A 12,789-nucleotide genomic window follows, 5' to 3' on the forward strand; every position below is an offset into this window, starting at 1 on the left:
TCACAGGAGACTTATAAGGCCAGGGGACCTGGAAGAATTGCGCACGTGTCTTTGCCCTCAGTGCTCTGTAGATCGGATGTATGACGTTACAACGCATAAATTTACATCGCGGTACACTACATCGCGGTTTTGACAACGCAAGTCTTTACAACGACTTGCGCTAGATGGCGCTCTAGGACAAGGAATAGGACTTAGGAGTAGTATAATTTACTATTCCAACTCCAGTCTACGTACAGTAGGGAAGGTGTTGGATAGTAAATTATACTATTCCTTGTCCTAGAGCGCCATCTAGCGCAAGTCGTTGTAATGACTTGCGTTGTAAAAACCGCGATGTAATGGCATTGCGATGTAATCCCTGCGTTGTAAACAATGTTTCCCCTGTAGATCTGGTACAGTGTCCTACACCACCCATTAGAAGCCACTATTTCCACTCATGTTGGAAGCAGACCGGCAGTAAGGTTGCAGGACTAGCAGTAAAAAGATGCTGCATAAAATGAGTAGTTCATTCCATTTACACTGTTTTATTTACACCCTCTTATTTACACCCTCCACAACTTTTTTAAAGCAAGTTGTGTGAGTAGTGTTATGCATCTTAACATAAAACACCATCTTAATCTTTTTCTAGACTTTGACCCTCCCTTTGCCAATTTGCCTCCTGTATTCTATTGCCAGTGAGAGCTGATTTGGATGTATTTCATGCTGTCACCTGTCTAGATCTTTGCATGCAACGCAGGCACACGGCACAACATGCATAAGGTGTAGAACTGCAGAAGTAGTTCCCAGTGATCATCATAACAAGGAAGGTTAGAGACACAACATGTACTAATTGTGTGCTATAAAAGTGCCAAAGACACAGTATAGAAGTTGTAAGAGTCTTTATTCATGTCAAAGCACCTCCACAGGTTCCAGTCCGCTGTAGAACCTTAAGGTGTCAATGCTCTGGGCACATTCCAACTGGTTCAGGACAAGAGGGGGGAAGAGGAATGTACCAACCAGATAAATTATAATACAAATAATGGTACCAACAAATGATAAGCTATAATAGGAGCCAAGGCAGAACCTAGCAGAATGCCAAAGACGGCGGAGAGAAGAAAGATCAATGGCAGCTTCATATAACTGACAATTGCCCTGAAATATTGTACCCTAATTGGGAAGGAGAAAGGATTTTTTGTGAGAATTTAATTAACCAGTAAGAACCAATAATAACTAACACCCAAACGATGAATGTAAAGATGCATCTTTTGCCTGAACCATCAACTCCGCCAGCTTCTCAAGAATGAGAGTGCAGCCAACCAATAGTCTGCTTTCCCCGAAGAGTCCATGCATATGTAAGCACAAACCTTCAATTTTGATATATTACACAACCTGCTACAATTCATACATAACCTAAACATGTTCCTGTTGAACAGTATAGCACTGTCTGAAGAGACTGGCCTCTGTCACAAGCTGTTATTGCTTAACAAATACAAAGAAAAAAAGACTCAAGTCCTATCTGTCTTGTCTGTGTGTCCCAATTGCAGAGTGAAGTGCCCTTTATTTTAATCATCTGGCCAGTTGTGGGAGTTGCAAAAAAAATCAGTTGATGGACAGAATGCAGAACAATGTCATACATTCACCCCAGTACAGAGATCTGGGCCTAAAACCATCGTTTTTTTGCTCACCATGCCGTTCCAGTTTGAACCCGGCCATTTGCAAATCAGTCTCGACCCTGTGCCTCATGGGAACAGTCCAGCCCGAACTGCCAAGCCAGGTCCTTCCTGGACTGGAAACAAGCATCCTAGGACCTGTTTCGGGGTTTCACCCCTCTTCAGCCAGGATAGCTTGATTCCAGTGGAATGGAGAGTAGGGGACCCACGTCTGAGCATACCCGTCCCACTCGGGGTGACAAATGCAAAAAAACAGTTGAGGGACACAATGCAGAACAATGTCATACATTCACCCCAGTACAGAGATCTGGGCCTAAATCCATTGTTTTTTTGCTCACCATGCCGTTCCAGTTTGAACCCAGCCATATGCAAATCAGTCTGGACCCTGTGCCTCATGGGAACAGTCCAGCCCGAACTGCCAAGCCAGGTCCTCCCTAGACTGGAAACAAGCATGTTGTGGGAGTGTCCAGGAAGCTCTCATTCAATCCTGTAAACAAGTCCTTGTGTACCCGGTGGCCTTTTGACTGTGAGCAGTGTGACAATGAAATGCATAAGTAGTATTTCCTTTCATAATGTCCTCTGGTTTTAAATGGGTGACGAGGAGTTCCGCATACGCCCGCCCCTGGAAGCGGATGCGTGAAAACGCCTCCACCCGTAGGACAATGTCAGCCCAGGAAATCCAAGGGCATTTTTGATTAGTTGCTTCTTATTACTCCAGATCGTCCATCTCATTTATCAACTCGGTGAATCCTTGATTGGAAAGAAAAATTGCTGAGATTTGTAAGAATAATGCAATTAAATTGGCTGTGCTAGGCTGCTCAGAATCACACGGGACATTTTCATCGAGCGCCCATCCCCCCCCCCCCCCCCCCCCCCCAAGAAAAAAAATTAAAATTTGAAGAGAAAGTCAAAGTGGGATCCGAGCAAGAGTGTGCAAATTTGCAGTGGCTTCATTCTTTGTTATACTGTGGGACATGCTTTTAATTACAATTTAAATCTTTGGTTCTGATTTAAAAGGCACAGGACTCTTTCATTCCACATTGCTTTAGTTTGTTCAAAAGCGGAACATGCTTTAGGGCACAATGCCAATGTTCATGTCCTTTATTGACCACATGGCAGCCCTACTAATGTATGCTTCAAAATGGAAAAATGTGGAAATAAAGGGACATTCTGCCTCCAAATGCCCTTTCTAGAAATGAGTGCTAAATCTGACCCTCTCTTCGCCAAGTTGAAGATTCTCTTGAGCGCCTATATTAAGTATATTTCTTTATGCCTTTACATACTAAAAGTATACTTCATGCTAAAAAACATTGGTAATCCTTCTAGTTGCAATTTCACTGTCCCAAATTCGCACTTTCTTTTTGCCTCTACCTCTTTTCACCCTATTCTATGATTTCTACCCTTTCCTCGTTTCTTTAAAGCGGTATTCGCTATCAAGAAATCTCGACAGAATTGTCAGACTCTAATTTGTGGTATAGTTCCAATTCCATACTCTACCATTGTTTTAATTATTTGTCTCTGAATATTAGATTGAGTCTATCTCGCCCCCCACATTAGGTGAACTATACCTTGCTAGGCCTGTATTTTTAATGTCTAGGCTGCTTCATACCTTTGCCTGTTCTCTGCATTCTGTTTGATCACATCAACTACAGGAAAATAATACCTCATCTTTTACACTAAAATAAAAATAAACCTGTTGCTAGCCCTGTATCTGATGGTACCAAACTGCTGGTAAAACTTGTTGCAGATGCAATGAATAAACTTCGATAAATAGTTCACATTTGGTCAAATTCTATACTTTTGTGACGGTGTACTGATCAAACCTTACCTTTATAGACTAGTTTGACTAAAGCCAAAAATAGTGTTTTCAGAAATTGGCCTAAGGCGATCGCCAATGGTGTTCAAAAGGCATGATGCGCACACCTCGATGGCTTGAGAATTTAAGTTCTTGTGCGCATAGTCAAAATTTGCTGAAATGTGGAATGAGCAGTAGGTGGTTGAGTAGAGCGTGTACATAACCTTCACGCATTTCTTTTTATTATTAATCTGGAGCACCAAATTCTGTCCGTTTGCATGTTTACTGGGACCTTTTGTTTACGTTTTTGAGGCCCAAAGTTGATTCTGCTACTTTAGAGATGAGCGCGGGCTGCATGCCGCCTGGCTACAACACACACCCTCTTCCTTTATGCCCATAGAGAAGCTGTTGGCATTATAGGCAAGTACAGTGCGCCATCTCCCCCACAGAGCGCATCCAAAGGTGACCGCATCATGAAGCCGCATCAGTAGGAAAAGAGATGGCCCTGGCCAATGAACGTGGCTTCAGGGCGAGTGCGCTCATCACCATCTTGGTGGCTAAGCATCCGTTCCGGAGTTTGATTCCTAAGCAAGAAGGTGCCGCAGAAGTAACGCGAGGCCCGGATGGGATTCAGGTTCCTATTTTTCTATGAATGAGAATTCCACTTTCAAGTATTAACCAAACTGATCAGGGGCCTTGTTGTAGGTACAACACATTGTACCATTGGATGCAGATTAGCTCTTTGCCGTGACCTGTTGTTAGGGATGCTCCGTGATGTTTTGCACACCCATCTCGCACTTGACTGATTAGCTCTACCCCAGCGTCTCACACCATACACACTGTGGTCCAACCGTGCTGTGCCCTTTTTCCAAGTTCTTTTTACTATATCTCTCCTAGTATTTCTTCAGTGTCCATTACTATATCAGACGCAGCCTATCCCACCAGTAAGGTAGGTACCATCCCTGGCAATCGGCCATCTTCTTCTGCAACCGTGCTGTACCCTTTTTCAAGTTCTTTTTACTATATCTCTCCTAGTATTTCTTCAGTGTCCATTACTATATCAGACGCAGCCTATCAGGTAGGTCCCAACCCTGACAGTCGGCCATCTTGTTCTGCTCTGCCAGACCAGCAGGTGTTGGTAATTTCATCTCTACTTGCCTCATGCGCTCCATGTTCCACTCTCATGAACAGCCTTCTCACTTCACCTGTTTCCCATTGGCATTTCTCTTCCGATGTTCAAAGCATTTGTGGTTCTAAGCCAAAAGTTTTCACTTGCTTATCACTGCCTTTGTGTTGTCTTTGCGTTACCTGTCAGCGTGGTTTTCTGTGAGTATGTTTCATGTCTGTTTTTGAATGCAAACTTCCTGTTTCCATAACCTGTTCTGATCAAAATGGAAAGCTAAGAGCAATTCTGAAACGAACGCATTTTGATTTTTTTATGTCGTTTATGGTAATTGGCTGATTTGTTCAGATGGTTTATAAAATGGATCTTTCAGACTCCTATGCGAAGATGTAACCGTTACAGTGGGTGTTATCAGGAACAGCTGGCACACAGAAGTGACGATAAAGTGAATGACAGCTGTCATTTTTTTTTATTGTTTAGGACTCGTTAGTGCAGCATGTTGATGGGAGTAAAAAAAAGACAGGATGTCAAAAGTAGGGACGAATAAAGTATTAGATGTATCAGAATAGACCTTCTTTGTAACCCAGGGTGGCCTGGGGCTGGAAGTGATGGACTCTGAAAAGGCATGAAGCTTTTCTTGCCTTGTTTCTAAATCTGGGAGCCAGCCTGTAATCCAAAAGTTAAGACACAAAAAAATATCGAAATTACCAGTAAATAGATATACAACTGTAGTAAGTCTAGATTTTAATTAGCAGTCATGGTTCAATGGCGGTGAAGAGGAACCCCGGTTTTATTGTCCAGCACAAGGAAATTGATCGCCTTCCCTCTCTGATTGACCATGGATCCGCCATTACAAAGGCGGATCCTCTCCCTACTGACTCCTCCTAGAAGGTTTGTTGTTTTGAAAGGGATGTGCCGCATGTCTCTCTCAAGAGGTTTTTCTTGTACAGTGCGCTGGTGTGATGACCAGCGATTGAAGCGTGGCTGCATTCGCGCCTGCGGTTGAGATGACGAAATGCCTTGATAGACCACCTAGCTTGCTGCAGACCCTCAACCTGTCCCAGCAGAGCTTGAAATCTACCCAGCAGCAGTAAAATATACCTTTCACCTCCATGTGTACCTAATTACAGGAAGTGACGGGTGTTAGCATGACTCATTTTATAATATTTCACTGCTCTGTTTATAATATTTTCAAGGCTTGCCTTAAGGCCATGGGTGCGTTCATTGAAAGCCGGGCCGCTTGTCAAGGGACCATGTGGTGTAGAATTGTGTTTTTAATTACTCGTCTTGTTCTGTTAGACACCTCTCAGTGGTGGTACACCGAAAGTGTGCGAACATACCAAATGGTATTCGAAGTTCTCCAGACTACACCTCCTTAAAACAAAAAAGGCCTTACTCAAGTCATTAATGTACAAAACCAGTTCAGTTCATTGTAGGTTGCTGTTGTAATAAAGCATTGCTGCCCTCTCACCAGGGCGTTAATAGTGGGCTCCGCCATCTGCAGAGGACATTAACTGTTGTTAATTGCCTACCTTGTAATTCTGATAAGAACGCATAATGCAGGAAGGGTAAGTAGCAGCTGTTCATGCACAGCAACATGTGAGCAATAGCTTATTAGCACCCGGACCCGTTATCACCCCTCATCAGCAAATAAGCATGTCTTCTCTGTCTCCTTTGTGTCCCTGCTACTGAACCTAAAATGTAGTCAAATAACACTAGTTAATATCACCAATGTAAGAATTCTGACTGGGTCAGAGAGTCTTATCGTCCATACATGGTGCTGATACGCACTAGTAGCATTTACAGTTAATTACTTATTTTGTTAACCTGTTGTCCCTTTGAAGGTCATTTACTAGTGAAAATCAGTGGCGGTCGGCTATCTTAAGTGGTAAGGCGGCCGTGGGGGGAGAACAGGGATTTGGGGGGAGTGGGGGTGTAGTTTGAAATAATATAAATAAAAATAAAACGTAACTACTTCTCCACTCCCTCTGACGGTCGCCTCTCTGCTCCGCTAGTCTCAGTCTGGCCAGAAAGGGATGGGCCCTCGGGGCACAGGCTTCACACCCAATCCAGGTTCTCCTCTCACATGAAAGCAGTGCCAGGATTGGTCTGAGCAGCCTTGTTTGCCGCTCAGACAGTGCACTGTAGCCTGTGCCTTTTCTTGATCCCTGCAGTGTTAGAAGTGGGCATGTGTGTTTGGCCGGCCTAGAACGGCCGGCCAAGCACACATAAATAAAATAAAAATGATAAATAAAAATGTATCATCTGCTGGCGCAGACAGACAGCATAAATAAAATCAAAATGATAATTAAAAATGTATCATCTGCTGGCGCGGGCTGTCAGGCAACGCTCCTCCGCTATGACGGAGGAGCTGCCCCTGATGAAAATGTAGTTTACTTCCCTGCGATCTGTGAATCAATCCAAATCAAGCCTTTACCTCCCTGTTCACTGCATGCTCCAACCTCCCAGCTGCCATGTTATCTCCTTGACCCTCACAACATCTTCTAGACCACCTCGAGTGACAGATTCCGAGCAGGTAGTGAACCACACCTTTACTACAACCAATAAGCGGCACGGTAGGCAGGATGGTTGCCTCTAAATTCTAATGCATTGGACCGGTCCCTACCGACATACAGACTAATCGAAGCTTGTTTTCCTGTGCCTTGGTAGGTAAACCCAGTAGTTTCTTCCCGGACGACAGTTTTATAGACTCCGGAGAGCTCGATGTTGGCAGGCGGAGCTCGCAGAAGATCCCTCCGGGCATATTTTGGCGATCGCAAGTCTTCATAGACCACCCTGTGCACCTGAAGTTCAATGTGTCTCTGGGAAAGGCGGCGCTGGTTGGGATCTATGGACGGAGAGGCCTTCCCCCTTCACATACGCAGGTAAGACCGTCTTCTCTGCAGAACTAATCGTCTGCATTTTCACCACTACGCTGTTCTGTCAATGATTGTGGCTGCTTTTGTCTATGCCAATTAGCACTTGTTTTACTGTGATGTATGCACTGGTATCTATGTCTTTGTTTGCATGTATGTTTTTTTTTTTTTAAAGGCTATTTTTCCTAGGGCTAGCATGTCACTCAATCTAGCCATCTGCTTGAAATCTGTGTATTTGAAAAAGCAGAAGTCTTGATCCTCTATTTTTATGTTTGATGTGTGATTACTCTTCCACCATTCATGCCGAACATATTGTATTCTATGCTCTGGGCACTGGTCCAGCCTCCTTCAGCCTTGGCTTACTTGGCTCAGGAACCTTCAGCTATAGGCTACAGACAATGTCACTCACATCTTGGATCCGCCCACAGGAGTATTTCAGTCTCTATTTCTTTCTATTGGCTGTAGAGTGAGGGGTGCAAGAGGGATGCCTTTAGCAACAATTTTCTGATAGCAGGGGGTTGTGGGTGACATGGACTGTTGAAAGATGGCAGCCTACAGTGTAAGGTTGAGCCACAACTTGAAATGAAAGTATTAAGAATGTTTAGATATACCAAGGGCTTCTAATGTAAATAAATAAAAGCATGACCGGAGGTGCTATGTTTTTTGGGAGAATTGAAACGTGTCCGTCTTCTGACTTTTATCCTATCAATTGCTAATGTTTATTAACTTTTACTAGTGCTAGAAATAATGGCTAGAAAGGCATGGACAGGCAGGCAGATTGCATGTTTATAAAGATCCTTTGCTTGTGTAGACATATTTGAGTGGATTTGTCTTGACCTAGTGCCGAAACAAATGGCCAATCTGTGTTGGTGACAGTTTTGACTAATCGTTGTGCGATTTGACGACATTCCTTTCGCGCAGTTTGACTTTGTGGAGCTCCTTGATGGTCGGAGGCTGCTGGCACAAGAGGCCAGGAACCTGGAAGGACCTCAGCGGCTCCATCGGGGCATTGCACCATTGACCAGCCACGAGACGGGGTTCATTCAGTACTTGGACTCTGGGATCTGGCACCTGGCCTTCTACAATGACGGGAAAGAGGCGGAGCTCGTGTCGTTCCTTACCACAACCATCGGTAAGTTCCCATATTTAACATCTAAGTGGAACCGACGCGACTTGTGTATTCTGCTTTAAATATTTTGGCGAGGCTGATGTACTTCACTTTTCAGTTTAAAAAGTCTTTGCACGCTATTTCAGTATAAACTATCTCTGATGATGTTTGAAATGTAAGGGAGCCTTGGGGTGTAAACACATCTAGGCCTTATACAAGTAAGTTACAGCCTTCACCCAGGACCCCAGAATGCTTGTTTGCCAAATTTGAGTTTTGTGAATTAAATTTTCATATATAGTTTAGAATAAGAGTGCGATTTCAGCTGTGCTTTATGTCCAAGAAAGCCCCTTCCCAAGGTGTTTTGTACTGAAATCGAGACAGTAATAGCTCCTGTTGTTCGTATATATCCGTTAATGCAAGTTGTTCATAAATGCAAGTTATTCTAATGTTAGGGAGAGGTGTGGCGCAGCAGCCAGAGTGGCTGAATCCGGAGCGCGGGGCTCACGGTTCGATCCCCGGCGGCAGCTCAGCTCAGCACAGCATCATGCGACTCTGGACAATAACTCGCTTAATCTTCTTGACGGGCCCCAGCGCCCTGAAACCCTTATGGGTGATATGTTCACGCTTTACAAATAGGTTTATTGTTGTTATTTTATTGGGTACATTGCTCCAACTGTCAGCAATGAATTATGTTGCAGTTGCATTTATGTTGCGCTGCAGACCCCTGATGAGATACCTGAGTGCTCGAGCGCATGGGTAGCATGGGTGCTGCTCTGTTGGTAGTACCTGGATGGAAGGGTGTTGGTCTTTACTGTGACACTTGCAAAGTGTTCCTGTGTTGTGTACGAAGACCAAAATTGTTCCCTTATTGTGTTGCATGTAGCTGCCCCTGATTTGATTCCTAACTCTCCATTGATGATATGGAAGTTCGACATAAACGCGAGCGCGTGCTTTATACACCCGCTGTCATTCTGCCTCCTGTCGCAGTGCAAGGCTCTTTCCCTTAAGCCGAGCTATGTTATTGCTGAATTGCAAATAAACACACAGTAAAGAATAACAGGGCTTTGTATGTTTGTCAATACCTATTTGGGACAGATATGCCACTGGGAATTGCAACCTGTACTCCTTTTATGCACCCGGAAACGCGGGAAGCCTCAGGGAATGCCAAACTTACCTCTAGAGACCCATCAAGCTTCTGCTCAGGCTGGTCACGTGACCTGATAGGGGAAAAGACGCCATTTCATATTCTCATCAGCCCTCCTTTATGCATTGCGCGGCTCTTGATTGCGCATGGCCAAGTAACGTAACCCACTAGAAAGACGGATCACAATCCGCATGTATAGCGGTATGGGCGGATTTGTCGAGCCTGAGCCTTGTGTCGGGTACAGAACAGTATATATGACTCAGACCTCATGATCATCCTGTTTGTGGTGCTAAATCTTTGCTGCTCTGTATTTGGATCACAGCGGGGTGGCTGTAAAACTAGACCTTGACTGCAAACCCCTTCTTTTCATTTATGGCCTGGCTGCTTGCGCTGCGGACAGTTTACTCATGTTCGCAGCGAGCCATCGTTCATCCACTCCCCCCCCCAACTTGGAAATAATTCACTGCCCTGCTCCCTGCAGTGCATGCCTCCTCATGCGTCGGCTTCATCGAAGTTCATGCCTGGTCTGAGGATGTATGTCACTCCTTTGGCCTCCATTACAGGGGCTGACCACTGCATTCACCTGACCACGACCGATCGCGCCACCGACCAATACAAGACCGTACAGATTCCCTACTCAAGCTCCGACCTAAGCGCTTGCGGGGATAGGGACAAGTCCAGGTAATGACCAGTTGCGGCAGTAGCTATAGTCGAGGTTGTGCTGATGGTGGGGGAGTTTTTTTATGTTTAGAATACTGTTGCTGGAGTTCCTTTATACATGGCCCTGTTCATTCCTTTTTCGTGTGTCTCATCACATTATAATGTTATATTCACTTATTTCAGACAAAACCGCATTGACGCGCTTTCTACTGTATTCGTAAATGCAAGTTGTTCTTATTGTTTATTTTCTTGATGTTTCTGAGACAGAAAGAAAACAACCAGGTAGTGTTTTGCTCAGTGGTCAAGTGGGCCAGTCTAGTTATCAGAATTGATTTGTACATGTTCCTTTTATTTACGTTTTCTTATTTTTTGATACGATAAAAAGGCAACATTTTTCCTAGATCCTGATGGCACTGGGGTTAACTTGACATGGAACATTTTGGGATTGAAAAGAAGTCTAGACTCCCTACAGGCAGTTAACACTAGGGTTATTGCATTGCAAGAGACATGGGAAGTGAATGATGGGGTGATAAGTGTCTATAGAGTTTTCAGTACTAGGGCCGCCAAGGGGAAGTTTGGCCAACTAGCGGGAGGCCTGGCCGTAATGCTATTTGTAAAATATGATATTGAAGGGGCACCTTATTTCAGGAACTTATCAATTGTCTGACAATCCGAAATTTTGGCTTCCATCTGGAAAAGCTGGGAGAAAAGGGTCAAAAGGTTGCCCGGATCTAAATTTAATGAACTCCTATTTTCCACCGAATAAAAGGCTGGATATTCAGTAAAGAGTTGGCGGTTCTGATAGATATGGTGACCTCTATCTACCCAAACGTATTAATCCTGCTGATGGGTGATTTAAAATGCTAAAATTCCTCATAGCCCAGTGGAGGAGTTCCAAACGGAGAAAGAAAATGCTCTGGGCATCCCGGGGCAGCTCTTTGAGTGACATCGGGGGGACGAGAGAGGGAGAAAATTAGGTTTGTTGCTTGACAGCCTGAACCTGACTGTTGTTAATCTTAGATGCGTTTGGGATCAACCTGCTCCACATACCTTCGATAACAGAAGGATGTCTACATTGATAGATTAGTTAATGATCTCCACAGAAGGCTTTGTCCTAGTTAGTGATCTAGTAGTTGGGGATTTAATAGGCAGTGACCAGGGATGCTCATTTAAGGGATCTGTGGCAAAGTAGTGCACTGATTCACTCTCTAAATTAGCGTAGATTGGTATGATCTGGTAAATTAAAACTTTATGCTCATGACAGTATAAGGGAATTACTGAAAGAGCGGTCTACTTTGTCGCCTCAGCTCATTGTGCAGGGGTATGAAAACGTAATTGCCTCCGTAAGTAATATGGCGTCAGTTGGTCTAAAATGCTGTCGGGGTAGGACAGCCTCATTTGGCTCCACTAAAACACAGGCCAAAGCAGTTTTAAATAAGAATATAAGGGAGGTCTATAAAAGTGGGGGGACTAAGAAGGAATATCTAAAATTCATAAGAAAAGCTATAGGCAGGGGCTAAGAAGAATAGCTTAGGAAGACAGGGAAAATATATGGACTAAAGTAGATGTCTCCCTGAGATCGGGGAGTATTATGGACTTTTGGAATATATTAAATTGAGTGCTGGGGGTAACCAAAAACATCAAAGCAGTACTGATCCCGGAGGAAACCTGGGTGAGCTATATATCGGAGCGGTACAAAACTAAAGAGGTAAATGATGAGGGGGGGGGGGGGTGAGTTTGCAGGCTAGGGACCTAGACACGGGTGCGGGGGTGAGTCACTTGGCTCCATCAGTAGGGGAGCATCGTAATCATCATAAAATGCCTAAAAGCTTCTAGGGCCCAGGGTTTGGTCGGGGACCAAGGTGAACGTGGAAAGCCAGGGGGTTCTCAGATCGTTAAATGGCTTTATAAGATCCGCCGAGACTTGATTGGTGAGATGAGGCAAGCCTCTAGGGCCCTGGGCCCAGATGTCCTTTCCTCTGACCTAATTAAACTCACTGCAGGTTTGTGGACTCAAGTTCTGGCACCAGTTGCCCGAGCAATAATCAGTGGCCAAGAGATTCCGAGAACCTGGAAAGTTAGAATTAGGGCCCCGCTGTATAAAAAGGGGAAGTGGGACCTGCCGTTGAGTTACCGTATGATTACACTGCTGAATATCCCCAGTAAGGTATTTGCAAAACATCTCCTGGGGCTGTTAGAAGATTGGGTAAGCGACGCTAACATTCTACCGAAGGTCCAGATGGGCTTTTATAAAGGCTATTCAACTACAAATGGCTGCCCAACTTTAAATCTTATGGCTGAAAAATATGCCTTTACAAAGAAACAACCTCCTGTATGTGTCAGACATTGATTTGTCAACGGTGTTTGACACTATATATAGGCCTTTACTTTGGGAGCAAAAAAGGAAATGGGTGTGTCCTCCAGGTTTATTTAAGCA

At 44.3% G+C, this 12,789-nt stretch overlaps 1 protein-coding gene across 1 annotated transcript in view; it reads left to right on the forward strand.

The window, feature by feature from the left end:
* The window catches only part of TENM4 (teneurin transmembrane protein 4), a 1,193,139-nt gene that overhangs the window by 933,392 nt on the left and 246,958 nt on the right, over positions 1 to 12,789 (forward strand). The window contains exons 12-13 of the mRNA XM_085623238.1: positions 7,235 to 7,449; positions 8,362 to 8,572. Coding sequence (XP_085479364.1) covers positions 7,235 to 7,449; positions 8,362 to 8,572 — 426 coding nt within the window. The remainder of the gene's footprint in view (positions 1 to 7,234; positions 7,450 to 8,361; positions 8,573 to 12,789) is intronic.

This window comes from Triturus cristatus, chromosome 8 (genome assembly GCF_964204655.1).
Source record: "Triturus cristatus chromosome 8, aTriCri1.1, whole genome shotgun sequence".
NCBI classification, from domain to species: domain Eukaryota; kingdom Metazoa; phylum Chordata; class Amphibia; order Caudata; family Salamandridae; genus Triturus; species Triturus cristatus.